Genomic DNA, 15,179 nt, shown 5'->3' with positions numbered 1-15,179 from the left:
AAGAAAGCACATATCACCACCCAGGAGTTTACCAAAATGTGTGATGGTATGAAACTAAAATGTTTAAATGAAAGCCTGTAACTATTTGTTGTTTGGGGATTTTTTCAGTATTTGGCTCCCAAAACTTACGGAAATCTTTCTGAAGATTCTCCCAATGTAAGATTATCAGTACAGCTAAAACTCCATATTGCTTAATATGCCTACTAATTATTTCCTAGAGAGATTAAAAATGCTATGACAGTTCTGAATATGCCTCAGGCAACCTTTAGTGATCCCTAATTATACTGCAATTTGCAAAATCACATTTTAAAGTATTGCCCCATATTTAATTCTGTATTCAATCCCAGCACTTACAATTTTTAAGTATTTCTACTGCAAGATCCTTGGCTGAATTATCAGTGCCTTTAAGCTGCAGATAGCACCAGGAAAGGAGGCTACCCTGGACAGACCAGAATAAGGAAGACAAGACTGTGCCACTCTCTTGCTGTGCAACATCCAGCATCATCATTTCACACTGAAAAATAAGGAACAATAATGAATGTAATGGAGCCTCCTCTGCTGCAGCATGACACACAGTATGCACCAAGTAAACTGGGATGGACACAATCATCCCACTCAGCCCAAAAAAAGATGAAATGCAAATGACAAGCAGCATGTAACACCCTGTAGCAAGTGATGGGCTTTGTTTTGATATATCACAACTTTAAATAGGAACAGCTACATATGAGTCACTTGATGTTCTCAGCACAGTTTTTCTGCATATGTAAATAACCCTCCTCCATTTCCACCTCCCTTAGTGACATGCCCAATCCCAGCCTCTCAAAATGGAATGATTCCTTCTGTATCCCAATGTCTCTCCATAGAGTCTTTTCAATGCTATGGAAAAACACCACATCTTACATAGCTCATGCTGGAAAAACACTATTCATTTCCTACTCTACTAATATGAAATGTTAATGCTTAAAGGAAAACACTCAAATGATTGGAAAAGCTAATCCTAGAGACTTGCACAGCCATGAACAGGAGTATCCAGGACAGGGAAGCTGTTCCTCAGTACCCATGGAAGCAGCTTGTGTTTGAGTGCCTACAAAACTCATGGACAGAAGCAGGAGCAAAGCCACTTACCTCTCTTGCTGCCACAAGCAGAAGGGTGTCCATGACTGACAATACTTCACTTATGTCAAAATTTGCAGAAACTCCTTTCTCTGGTAATAATAAGAGTCCACCTGGATCTTGATCACTACAAATCAAAGATATTCTTACCAACCAACAACAAGGAGTTCCAAACAGTTCCAAACCAGAAATGTAGTAGTTTTTGTGTCAGATCTGTAGAGATCTTACTGTGTAATTACAATGAAAATCAAAAGTTTGTGTTCTGATGACTCTAGACTAATTAAATCAATACCAACCATCAGCACTGACAAACAATTACTTAAAAAATTGGAAGACAGCCTAGGAGAAGCCTAAGAACAATATACTGTGATTTCAGCACCAACCTTGGCCAGTGTTTTACAGAGCTATTCAGTTAATAAAAATATTGATTAGTAGCATGTCCTTTCTAAACAACATTAGCTGATTACTTCAGAGAATTATTGTTCAGGGAAGTAATGTTTCTAAAAAGGATTAAATACAAACTTATTAACAAATGTGGGGCATCACAAAAGTATTTTCAGTTTCAGAACTCCTCACCTGAAGTGGGTACACAAGGATCTGAAGGCAAGATGTACAGATTGCTTATGTTCTTGCTCTGTGATGTTTTTCTAGAAAAGGAAAAAGATTTATTTTTATGATACATTCTGTTTTCCTCCTCTGTGACAAAGAATTTTAATTTCTGTGTTCTATTATTCATTTTTGGTAAGAAAGGCAGGGTTAAATCCTCTTTCTTTGGATAAGCTGCAGAGAGAAAAGGGGCAGGGTAAAAAGAGGCAAAGAAAAAAAATAAGGCTTTTACTTGAATGGGACAAAGTATGTATTATTTGAGAATAACAAGTCAGATTTGTCCTCTTTTCTGCATAAAGAAAGCAGGCACCAAACAAACAATTTCTCATTCAATGTTTACCATCATGGTGAAGAGCTGGTGTCGCCTGGTCTGTCTATCTGGGAAAAAAACTGCTGCTCCACTGAGTAAGGTGTTCTTAACTTCCTCTTTCAGCATTTTCATTGGCATGAAGTTACTGTCCCCCATATCCACTACTGCTCATACAAAAAGGAAACAAAATTACAAGTTCTAATTAATACCCCATCTAATATGTTAGAGGCATAACTGAATTAAATGTTAGTCCACACAACTCCAAGCCCTTGCAATCCCATTATACACACAGAAAAGGAAGGGAAACTTTTTAACTCACAGCAAGAAAGATTTATATTAAGAAAGAATATATCTATTCACCAAGTAAATGAATTCTAGGAAGATTATAACTTGACACCCATCAAAGCTAATAGAATTTTCAAGATGTGACAGATTCTATATAAAGTGTTTTCCCTTCAGCTCACTTCTGCAGGAGATTCTTCAAATTACACTTGACTAGAGCATGCCACCCTACTTCCAATGAAACCTAATGTGTAATTCCCATTCTCTTCACTGGCTCCAGAATCTTCCCTGTGTCCCTGTAAACCTCCCATTCTACTCATGAGCTCATTCATACTGATATGCAATATCAGAAATAAGTAAACCCCAGTAATGCTATAGTCAAAGGGTCACAATCCCTGCTGCTACAAGCAGGTGACACATTCAACAGGAGTTTTCTATTGCAGCTGTTTCCAGACTGTGTTGTCAGAAAGTCTACAAAACCATTTCTTTGGGCCAGGGAAAGTTTCTATTGATAGACTAATTAGCACACACTGACATGAAGGAGAAACAAAGGAACAGGAGCTGATTTGGCCTCTAGGAATGAGTATCTTCTCCCAAAATTTAATAGACAAAACAGTCAATATATATTGAATAAAATTACCTTCACACAAATGTCTATAAAGCTCTTCTGCAGCTTCTGTGTGACCAGCTGCTTTGCTCTGAGGAGTTTCTTGAGGTTTAGCAGTTTTATTATCTCCAGTAAGTACAGAAAAGCAGCGCTGGAGAAGCTGCAACAGCAGCGTTTGAGCAAAGATACATTCTTCCCTTGGGCTGTAAGCAGATACATAACAAATAGAAGAAAAAACTAGAAAAGCAACTCTTTTCATCAAATAAATATTGCTATCAAAGTCACCATTTCAGACAGATTAAAACCACTGAGTGGAGAGACATGGCCAAAGGAAGTGGAGCTACCAGCTCAACTGATCTACAGCTCAAGCTTCTACATAACTTCATAGTTAGAAGTCCATATGGCAGCAGTAGGGAAATGTTATTTATGTAAATGATGTAGTTTAGGAAGAACAAACTGCAGTACTAAACAAAGCATATTTTATTTATACACACACACACTGATTAGTGCTTCAGCAGACACTAAAGAAGAAACTTACTTTTGCTGCAGTTTATTGTAAAAATTCCAGAACAGCTGCAAATCAAGGCCTGTGAAATCTAAAAATGACTTGTATTTTAATCCACTCTCCTTCTGCTGAACCTTAAAAAGGCAAAGAAAATGCAGGATTGGAAAGTTAAATCTATACAGAACACACTTATAAAACACAAATCTCTGAGCACTGGGCTTAAAGGAAAGCACAGCCATCTTTCCTATAAATTTGCAGCTAACATGAATTCCAGTTTAAGTTTTTTCATGGACATTCTGGTGCCTAAATGTGACAGTTCATGCTGAAACCTCTTATTCACAGAATCCTCCCCTCTTTCTGGATTTCTAGGATCCCATCCCTTTTCTCCATCACCAGAACACTTCATAACCTCTACCTCTCCATCTAATTTAATTGGAAGTAATAAACCTTCATCAAACATACACAGAATTCAATTGTTCATAACTAAATTTTTTTTCCACAACATGCTTTTTAACTGTTGTTAAGAGTACCCCAACATACTTTTTAACCTTTGTTAAGAGTACCCCCACTTTTCTTCGCCCATTCACAACTGCTGTTTGCACAGCCTATTCCTTTCAGCCTGTCAAATAAGAAGCTTAAAAAACCTTAAGAAGTAAGAATACCAGATCCTGTGCCAGCTGCTGGATGAAGTGAAGTGTCTTCAGGAGCAGAGTTGTGCCACAAACTGTGTCCTCCTCAGTTCTCCTGCACCGCAGGCAGCTCATGGTCCTGCAGGGCTCGTCCCGCAGGGGCCGCAGGTGGCCCAGAACACTCAGCCCTTGCACCCCCAGCCGTTCTGCTGACTCTTGTCTTGTGCACAGGAACTTGATCATCAGGTACTAAAGGGATACAAAACCAGCACAAGATTTGGGTTTAAAAGCTGGTACAGACTGGGCTGTTACAAGGCATGAGTGCACATAGGTGAGGATTGAAGAGGGAAGCCTTAGTCCCTTGTTGTGGCCGCATTTCTCTTCACAGAGAAAAGCAAGGCACAACTTCCCAAGAATATTTCTGGGATCCACATTCTCTGAACCTCAGAGAAAGAAAAAACAATTCTTATCTCATTTACTGCTCCTGTGTTGTTGACAAGTGGAAAGCATTGTGGAAGATTGTTTCCCTGAAGGGAATTGATAATTGGATTCTGGTGTGAGTGTTTTGATTCACTGACCCCTTGAACCCAGGTGTGTGTGGGGACTGTGGGCTGACAGTCACGAGATTCTGGGCAGTTGAGTTGAGCTGAGTGCTTGTGCAGATTCAGTTTAGATGTAATGTAATAGAATATAGAATAATAGAGCATAATAAAGTAATTAATCAGCCTTCTGATACCCATGGAGTCCTCCTCATCATTTCTCCCTGCCACAGGGGCCGTGTTTAATCCTATACCTTGTCTATCACCTTCAGAGGTTTAAAATACTGAGCCTCAGATTCAGGATAAGTTTGATCTCTTCCTGCTTCCAAAAAGTCACAGGGATGGTTCTATGACCACTACAGGTGCCTGCAAAGTTAGTCAATTCATTATCAGCTCATTTATTCTGCACACACTGCTCCTCACTGCCACAGCTGCAGTATTCTTGCAGGTTAAAGAATTATTAGATGCTTTTAAAAGCAAGCAGAGGATCAATATGTAATATTTAGATCATACTTTGATCAGTCTGTTCTCAGTGAGGTGTAGAGCACAAAACTGAAGGAACAGCAAGTCCTGCCATCCACATGCACTGGTTACTCTGCAGCAGTCAGAAAAAAATCCCAGCTGACACAACAATGTCACCAATTCTCTTAATTCCCACAGTGCAGATGGACTGGGGAACTACAACAACTGATTCCAGAACCATGATCTGAAATGGAACATTCCCTATAAATGCACCAAGCACTTCAAATCAAAACCATCTTCTGCCATTCTCAAAATGAAAGAGTCTCCATTCTCCAGGGACAACAGCCTAACTGATGGAAACAATTTGCAATTGTTTGCCCACCAAAACAAGGATTGAAAAACCTGGCTCTGAAAGAATAAATGCTATGACTACACAGTAGTTAAATAGTCTAGATACTAGAATAAAGCAACAATCATATTAAAACCAGTAATCTGAACATTATCACATAGCTTTGCATTAAATTTGATCATGAAGCCCAGCTTAACTAGTTATACATATATATATGTGTATGCATGCAGAGAAAAAGTAACTATTTCAGAGGACAAAAGTTCAATTATTCACTTAACTAGAAGCCTATTCATTTTTTTCTCTGTACAGCAGAGTTCTCCTCACAAAACAGAAGTAGGTTTATTTCAGTTGACACAGAAAAGAGCCCCTGTTCATTGTGACTGGGCCAAGGGGTCTTTGTGGGTTCTTACTTGGGAAACTCTGCATTGCTGCATTTTGACATCAACTTCATCCCATTCTTCTTCTACTTCAAACCAGCCAATAGGATCATCATCTCCCAAATCATCACAAGAACAACTGCTTCTGTGTATAAAAGAATGTAACACATTTTGTAAAGAAAAAGTTTAGAAACATTGCAAAGCTGTTGATACTGTAACAAAACACTTAGAGCATCTTATAGCTATAAAGATGAAAGACAACAGAAAGTTTCACAAACCCAAAACTCTATCACATGCAAGGTAAAAAAAAAAAAAAATCAAGAAAGCCTTTTTTGTCAGAGCCCCTTAACCTCCCCTTACCCCTAAGCAACAGTTCTGAAAATTGATTTAATAAAACTTAATTAAAAATTTTCTGTTATCACTGATCTGCATCCCAAGTGCAGATTTTGCTATATCCCCCCAATTTTGCTATATCCCTTTTATAACAGGCCTTTAAATCAAGTGGCTGAAAATAACAGCTATATGCATATTTCATTCAACACATCAAATGGAGGCTCATTAAAATCAAACAACAATTAAATGATGCTCCATTTTTAAGTCACCTGGAACAACTCTCAGTAGCTGGAATGGCACTGCAAAATGATCAAATATAACGTTAATTTTCCATGCATGCATTGCAAAAATCCATTGATACCTGGTTTTTAAAAACTGTTTGAATTCCCTCAGCTTCCATTTGTCGTAGCTCTCAAACCTTCGGAAGTGCTCCTCAGCATGGAACTTTTCTGAGGCCCCGTTGTAGGCAAACACCAGCCCACACTGAGCGCCGATGGCACCGCGCCGCACCTGGAGGGCAGAGCCACGAGGGCAGCAAGGAAAATAAAGAATTATGGAAAGCAACCAGATCCTGACAATCCTGCTCTCTGGAACTGCACAGGAACATGAAAAACGTTTAGAGAAATGTTATGAAAGCTCCTGTAACCCACTGAATTGAGATCATGCACATGGTTATTATATACTGTATTTATCACCCTGCCAGCACCCTTACATTAACCAGAATTCCACATATTAGTTAGATATATTACAGTTCTGCATATTAATTCCCATTTTGTTTTCCTTTTACATTCAAAAAAAACCAACAAAACTAAAATCATGTTTCCCTATTAATATCACTACACTGCAAAACAATTCAGCTGCCTCTCCAACCCCAGGTAAAATTTACTTGCCAGAAGCCCATTCATGTTTCTGTGTTCTCTGACATAGAAATATGCATTGCTGCTCCAGGAATTAAATAATACTATAGCTTTGCCTTAAGTAAATAAGCCAATTCAGCTGCAGAAGCCTCACAGAAGTCTTGGCCATGAGATTTAATCACAAGACCTTCCTTTGAAACCACAGTCACACCAAATGCAAATGACACTGGTGTCTCTACACAGAATTTGAAATACCTCCATTTAATCTGAACTCACATGCTTTGTATCTTGACACCTGCTATTCACAGAGCCAAAAAGTTATTTTAAACTTAAGATAAAGGACCTTGCATATAAATCCACACACTTCAGTGAGAAACCACAAACCATTAAGTCTCTGGCTTGAGATAGATATTGCAAGATATAGATAAAATCCATATAAAATAAATGTCTTTACTACATGCCTGTGGCTCCCTGGAACAATTTAAGACCTCCTTTTCCTGAAGTTCCCTGACTTACACTGAAGAAAAACTCTAAAATAACACTATTTCATAATGAATTTAAATTTCAGTTCATATAAAAAATATCCAAATTCAATTCCACCACTAGGGGAAAAAAGTAAATCTTCTACTTCAAAAGCTCCCAGCAACTACATACCTTTATTCTAATTTGTGTCACTTGAAATGAAGATTCAGTTCCAGTAGAAAGAATGATACTTGCTCTGGTTTTGCCAGTTTCAGTGAGAAAACCTAAAGCAGCAGTGGGAACAGAAGGAGTCTGAATGAAAGAAAATACTGGGACAGTGGGCTGAAGGGGGAAAACAAAACCACAAAGCTTTTCCAGTGAAATGCTCATTAACAAATATTTCCAAATAAAAGGGACTACTTAAAATATTGTATTTTACACAGCACCCTCCAGTATCTCTCTGGGTACTGCAATATCTGCAGCAGTTTCAAGAATATTTTCTTATTAAAGTTTATTAGTAATTCTCAAATGTTACTTTGGCTTGTGAACTCAGTGAATAGTCCCCCAAACTGTGACACACAAAACAACAGCAGACAAGCCACAAAATAACTAAATAATAAACTCAAATAATGCACATGAACTAACAGAGGTGTAAAATAAGCATTTAGAAAGTGCCTGATTTTCTGTCACAATGGCTTTCATTTACCAGTAGCACTGCACAAGACAATAAACTATTAAAAAAAAAAGATTAGGTGGCATTTCACTTAAAAAGGAGGTCAAGAAACACAAATCTCTTTGTTTAGGTTGTATCCAGTATATAAAAGCACTGCATTAACAAAGAGAGGCTTTAAGAGAATTAATAGGTACATGCAGAGAATTTCAATGATTTCTACAAACTGTCTCCCATCAATATTTGGGAAACTAACAGCTATTCATGACTTCAACCCACAAAGTTTGCTCTAGGAGAATATTCCCTGTGGCAGCTCACTGCTGACTTCCACATAGAATATTAATAACTCTCTCCAAAATCCAATCTTTTTGTTTGGTTGGCTTGTTTTGACAATAAACTGGTTTATGACAAATCCACAGTGCTGCAAAATCGAATTTATATACTGTTTTAGTTTGGGTTTTTGTTTGTTAGCTTACTTTTTTTAAAATTACAAATCTTCCATAGCATAAAACTCTAAAGAATCAAATATATAGAAGTAAATATAGAACACCACCACAGCATTGTCAACAATCATTATGTTTGGTGGAAGCATCTAACTTAAATGCTTTTATGATTCTAAAATTATGGATTTTAAGTCCAGGCTCTTACCATCCCCAGTCCATGGCTCTACAAGGAGGTTTTCAGGCCCTGATTTATCTTCTTTTCCCTTTACATCACATGCTTGCAGAGTGAGTCTTAAAGGCTTTCCTAAGTCAAAAAATCAACAGGTTTATCAAATTCATTTAAAATGGTAAAATATATTTTCCATAGTTCTTCGTTCAGAAAATAAAAATGGGAAAAAATTACAATACTATGAGATTTTCACCACTGTCAGACCCAAAAAAGGGAGGGAAACTGGAATATGAGAGATACATTAATCTAAAGTAGTTGGAGTTTTAGATACAGACAGAAGGACAATGAAATTCATGACAATTAATGTTCCTTCAACTGTTGCCACACTTTGGAATTCACAATCCATGAAATACCACTTGTCTTACAAAAGGCATTACCTACTCTGGGGAAAACAAACCAATTTTCACAATTTTTGAAAGTAAACATCAATAATTATAAAATAATCTACGTGTTCTTTGGCACAAGACAAGAAGTACTGAAAAAACAGACTAAAAGGCAAATAAAGGGTCTTCATGAATTCTCATGAGACACTAGTGAGAATCTCAGAAGTTGATACCTGAGAAAATACAGATTTATCAAACAAGTCCAGCAAATACAGCAAAATCACCACCTGATGCCAGACCATGAACAGCTCTACACTCATGAAATACTCAGATTATAAAAATTTCATTTTAACTCATCTTATAAAAGTGAAAAAAAAAAAGGAAGAACCACAGAGAGATGCTAATGGCATTACATTTAAAATGCATCTTCAATTTGTACATGCCTGCAGGAGAGAGCACTCACAGAGGCTCACTCACACAAACAAATGTTTTACTGGAAGAAGAAAAATGCTTCTTGTCATTTGCCTTTTAAGCAACACAAACACCATCATCCCCATGCTGATACAGGGGCCATGATCTACAAAGTTCATGTTTTCTCTCTTGCTTTAACTCTTTAATTACAAAAAGCTCATCAATCACCAACTATTTGGGCAGTTTAGCTGCCAGGTTGTGATTTCAGTGACAGTTTTTAATTAAGAAGGTTTGGATCATTTTAAAACCCAGCAAGTGGAACAACTCAAAGCTATATATATATATATATATAATGTATTTGCTTAAGGCTGTAAAGGATGCAGGATTGTTGCATTACCATATTTATAGAGCAGGTTCTGTCTGACTGCTGCCATGGAGGAGATCAGGGAGGAAGCCTTGTATGGGGTGTCCAGATGATCAGTGATGGCACAAAGGGAACTCAGCACTTTGGCAACACTCCCCCGAGCTAAGGCAAAGGCCAGGAGTGTCAGCTCCACCTCTGGAGTAGTGCAACAACTGGGAGGAAAAACAACAAGAGTGTGAAAAGAAAAACTGGGACATTCTGGTTTTTAATAAAGACAAACTGCCACAGAGCCTCCCAGGTGCCTGTTTATTGATGGATTTGTATTTTTATATGGATTTGTATTTTCCAGGATACTTAAAAAAGAGCATGTGAGTAAAGATGTAAAAATTTGATTTGCACTCTTCCAAACCACTTCCCACTGAATCAACCACACAAGCTCACCTTGTTATTCTGATAAGGAAGCTATCTACTTCTTCCAAAACATTTGGTGATAAGAAGCTTGAAAAATCTGTGGAGCCTGGTGTTAGGGATAGAGGTGGCATGTGCTGCAGTGCTTTCCTAGGAAAAAGTGAAACATAATGTCAGGAAACCAGGCAGAATTGCAGAAAAGAGCCTCCTAATGTGAATTAGAGGCTTGAATCTTCATGCTTTGTGTGGGCAGGTCTCTGCAAATTGCTTCTGAATGCACTAAATCTATTTACACAGAGATTCTCTTCAAAAGGGAACCACAGTATTGCATTCTAGGCAGGGAAAGTTCAATGACTGCTGGGTAATCTTGAATCTATCTAGTCTCAATCTCAGATTTAATGAGACAAACATGTCAAGGAGTTTTAAATTAAATCTGTGACAGCATTAGAAATAGCTTAGTATCCAAGCACTGCTTCATTTTAAATTGGTCCAGAATTGAGCAAGAGCCTGTGAATAAAAGGAAAATTGATTTGAAATTCCCTCAAAAGAAGAATAAGAGAAACTAAGAAAGACACTTGGTAGCTCAAATCAGGATTATTCTGAATTCCCAAAGACATTGTGATAATCCCTGAAATTAGGAATTCTCGAGTGGTTTCACCAATGTTATTCCATCCAATACTAAAGTTTTCAGTATTACAGTTATTCCATCCAATTCTAAAGCTTGGGGGTTTTGCTTTATAATTCTAAACAGTAAATCTAATTTCTGAAAGCATGATTTTAGTCAGGATTTCTCCATTATAATTCTTCAATGCTTTATTAGCTCAGTGTTCTTGTTATATTTCTGAAAAATCTCTGAACTTCACCAAAACTGGAGGCCCTCAGTTTCAGCAGAGCCTGCAACTATGGGATTATGAGCATGTATGAAGTTATCTAAACTCTGAAGAGATTTCACAGATAACATAAATTAAAAGATAGGCTTAGTGGACTTTAACCTAGAGGATTCATTAACCTAATGACAGCCCTGCTCTTCAGTGTGGTGACACTGTGCTAACTGAGCTCTGTAAAAGCTCATGTGGGTGTGGAGAGGTTTTATTGGGATTCCAATCCTTCAAGTCATCCAGCAGAAGTGTTTGGCAATCTAACAAGGAAACGTTACACAGAAAATGGTCAGTCACCCCAAGCAAACATTTGCATGGAGATGGTGCAAATACTCAGCTATATCCCCATAAAATCCATGACAAGGCATTATGTAAGTAGAAATCTGCAGAAAATTAAGCTAAATTAAGCTTCAGTCCTAAGTGGAAGATATAAATGTTATTGATTATTAATACTGGACAAGAAAAATGTATTCATTTTAGGCTGCTCAAAGTCATTACAAGTAAATGGATCAGTGAAAAATGTATTTTTCAGTGTCCATTAAGTCATGGTTTAACAACTAGATTAGATGAAACAGCCAGGAGGATTACACTTGTTCTAGCACATGCAAATGGATAGAAGAAAAACATCAAAAATCTGAACAATGAGACAGAAAAAGCTGCTTAAACACCTGAAGGGAGTAGAAACCAGTCACATACAACAGATTGCAGAGTGCTTCCTAAAGCCAGAAGTATTTTTCTAAAAAAATGAAGAAGTAGCTAAAATCCATTAAGTCACAGTTTAACAACTAGATTAGATGAAACAGCCGGGAGAATTACACTCGTTCTAGTACATACAAATGGATAGAAGAAAAACATCCAAAATCTGAAGAATGAGACAGAAAAAGCTGTTTAAACACCTGAAGAGACAGAAAAGCTGTTTAAACACATGAATGAAGGGCGTAGAAACCAGTCACCTACAACAGATTGCTTCCTAAAGCCGCAAGTATCTATTTTTTTAAAAATAAGAAGTAGCTCAAATCACACCCCATGTAAGTTTGCTACTTACTGAGTATTCTGTAAAATGGTGTGAACAAATGCTGGGTTGGTTTCCATGGAAGCTGTCACCAGAGAGGTCAGCAGGGACCAGTACCAGATGGCCGAGGCGTCGCACACGGACACTCCCACCTTCCTCACGCGCTGGTAGCCCGTGGCCCGCAGCCCGTGGATCCTGGTGTCACAGCCATCGCTAAGGCAACGCTTGATGTTTATCTGTACATCTGTCAAAAAAAACAAATTCAATTTTTTTTTTCCCATTTCTTCTAGATTAAGAGTTAAAAGAATAGATATTCTAAATATCGAATTAGTACGGGATCTCTTGGAAAAGTAATGGCGGGTATGGAACAGCGTTGCTTGATATGGTCAACCACACATCCTCTTATCTGGAAAATTTACCCTTTGCATCAATATCCTGTGAATCCATCACACATACTATGGCTAGAAACTAGGAAAAATTGTAATAAAATATCCTAAAAGTGGGAAGTAGATTATTTCACCAGTACCTTCCTACCTAGATACACAGGAAGTGTCTTGGAAACAAGTGGTTGTGGAGATAATAGGGAAAAGGAGCAAAGCCCAAAGGCAAAGTTTAAAGTTACATAAAATTTTCACACAAGTTCTTGACCATTTTGCACAGATGGCATTGTCCTGATTACTTTTGAGGAACAACATCCTTGCTGCCCACTTCTGTGGCAGTGAAAGCTCCTCTCAGGGAAAAGCATCTTCTGGAACTGAAGGGACAAAATTCCTGAAGCTGCAGAAACCATCTAAGGAAGGAGCAGCTTTTCTTGATTGATTCCAATATAGCACCCACAGAGCTACCAGAATCAAAAATAACACTATTTAAAAGCATAAAACCTGCCTTACATTGGACCAACTTCAGAGTTTCAGTACCAAAAAAAAGCAGATTTTTTGCTAGATACTATCAGCCAACATATGCTTTCACTCTGCAAGCAAGGATATTTTGAAACTGCCCCATGACTTCACATTGAAAGGCTAAAACTGCATCTTCAGTCATTTTTCTCTTCAGCCCTTAGCCCACGTTACAGAGACCACAAGAAAAGCTTGGAAAACTCTCGTACAGGTTAGAAATTAAACCAGAATGAAAACAATTCCTCTGACCCAAGAACAAGGCCCAAAGTGTCACCCCTGATGAATGCCACTTCAACACATCTCTCCATGATCTACCCAACCTTTGACCTTGCAAAAAGCACCAAAGCAGAATCCCAATGGTATCTTTATTGACTCACACATCTGACTAATGTTAGCGTTTTCCAAGAGTGTTACGTAGCCAGTGATATTGCTTGGAATGTGAACATCTCGGACCTCCTGGAGACTGCTGGCATTCCTTCCCACTGCCACTGTGACCTGCTGTGGCATGTAACTCTGGTCATTAGCTGCCACTGCAATGGACAGGTGTCTCAAAACCACATCTGGTTTCATCTTTAAACTGCAAAGCAAAGAAGACAAATGGTTCTTGAAAAGAGAAGTCAAGCACCCTGCTTTTATTATTATAATACTATACATGTGTATATATAATAGATATTATATTATTATTCACTCATTTTCCTCCTCTACAAACACAAAGAAATCCTCTGAAATTTACCTAATGCTTCACAGGTGTTCTTAACCATACCATGGTGAAGGAGTTAAAAAAATTTGATTTAGAGAATAGTTGCCTCTAAAAGACTGTAGAATTTTCTATTTATATTTTCAACTGAGAATTCATTCCTCAGGAATAAAAATGCAATGTTAATAATGACCAAAATGACTTTTTTTTTTCCTTTGAAGCACACATTCTTAGATCTACCACTGAAAAAAAACACTAAACATTTCTGTTTCATTGAGCATTTCTGTTTCATGGAACTTCCTGGACAGTGGCAAAGTGTTTCTATTCAAGTACCAACCACTACATCTGTATCACAACTTGGAAAGCTTCACTATACAACAAGGCTTTGTGTCACCACAGGTGACCTTTTATTTGGCAGTCAGACTTTTAAATTTTATGCAGGGATTAATGATTTCTGCTTTTATCTGTATTATATGTCTCTCATTAATTCCAGCTGTTTTCAATTACACCTGTATTGAGTTTGTGTGACAAAGTTTTGGCAGTGGGGGGCTACAGGGTGTGAGAAGTTGCTGGATGCTGGACCTTTGTTGCCAGGGGGAGAGCAGTGTGCACTGGAGGAGGTTTGCTGGCAGGATTTGTGATCCCATGGGCAACCCATGCTGGAGCAGCCTCTTCCTGAAGGACTGATCCCCATCAGGGCCAATTACTTAAGATCTGGACTTGGCAATCCTTGGGGGTCCCTTCCAACTCAATACTCTGTGATTTTGTAAGGACCCACACTGGAGCACTTTGAGGGGAACTGTCTCCCGTGGAAGGAACCCTACACTGGTGCAGGGAAGCAGGTGAGGAGTCCTGCCCCTGAGGAGGAAGGAGTGGCAGAGCCAGCATGTGAGGAACTGAGTGCAGCCCACACTCCCCATCCCCCTGTGCCTCTGGACGGGAGGAGATAACTTCTCTTCCCTTTTTCTCTAAGCCTGAGAAGAAGATTTGGTTTTGCTTCTCCTAACCCCACCCTGATTCAATAAACTGAACTAAATTCCCTGAATCAAGTCTGTGATGCTAGCTGGCGACAAAGCTCTCCCTGCCCTTGAGCCAAGAGCCTTTCGTTACATTTTCTCTCCCCTGCCCAGCTGAGGAGGGGAGCCATGGAGCAGCCTGGCAGGATCAATCCAGCCCAGCCCCCTGGCTGGGAGCCCAAGGCCCTGAGCTCACCGGATCCAGTGGGAGCGAGCGCTCCCGTCCGACTGCCAGAAGGACGAGGTTTCTCCGTTCGTCATCTTGTCGATATCGGCGGAATTGGAGGAGGTCTCGATGTGTGTGTAGCACTTTGTGACAGACTTCAGCTTGTCTGACTCCTGATTACCATTCAGATCACTGGGGTATTCTGCAAAAAACCACTCAGAATATTTTTCTTTGG

At 38.7% G+C, this 15,179-nt stretch overlaps 1 protein-coding gene across 2 annotated transcripts in view; it reads right to left on the bottom strand.

Moving 5' to 3' along the window:
• ZZEF1 (zinc finger ZZ-type and EF-hand domain containing 1) overlaps positions 1-15,179 on the bottom strand; it is a 59,118-nt gene that overhangs the window by 37,295 nt on the left and 6,644 nt on the right. For both annotated transcript variants that reach the window (XM_036394977.2, XM_036394978.2), the window contains exons 4-19: positions 14,975-15,146; positions 13,443-13,642; positions 12,203-12,413; positions 10,313-10,429; positions 9,905-10,083; positions 8,750-8,848; positions 7,624-7,715; positions 6,474-6,622; positions 5,813-5,924; positions 4,086-4,301; positions 3,457-3,557; positions 2,952-3,121; positions 2,060-2,193; positions 1,690-1,760; positions 1,126-1,240; positions 355-514 (exon numbers count right to left, since the gene is read on the bottom strand). In XM_036394977.2, coding sequence (XP_036250870.1) covers positions 355-514; positions 1,126-1,240; positions 1,690-1,760; positions 2,060-2,193; positions 2,952-3,121; positions 3,457-3,557; positions 4,086-4,301; positions 5,813-5,924; positions 6,474-6,622; positions 7,624-7,715; positions 8,750-8,848; positions 9,905-10,083; positions 10,313-10,429; positions 12,203-12,413; positions 13,443-13,642; positions 14,975-15,146 — 2,298 coding nt within the window. The remainder of the gene's footprint in view (positions 1-354; positions 515-1,125; positions 1,241-1,689; positions 1,761-2,059; positions 2,194-2,951; positions 3,122-3,456; positions 3,558-4,085; positions 4,302-5,812; positions 5,925-6,473; positions 6,623-7,623; positions 7,716-8,749; positions 8,849-9,904; positions 10,084-10,312; positions 10,430-12,202; positions 12,414-13,442; positions 13,643-14,974; positions 15,147-15,179) is intronic.

This window comes from Molothrus ater, chromosome 21, assembly GCF_012460135.2.
Source record: "Molothrus ater isolate BHLD 08-10-18 breed brown headed cowbird chromosome 21, BPBGC_Mater_1.1, whole genome shotgun sequence".
Taxonomy (NCBI): Eukaryota; Metazoa; Chordata; class Aves; order Passeriformes; family Icteridae; genus Molothrus; species Molothrus ater.
This window is presented reverse-complemented; position numbering and strand designations above follow the sequence as displayed.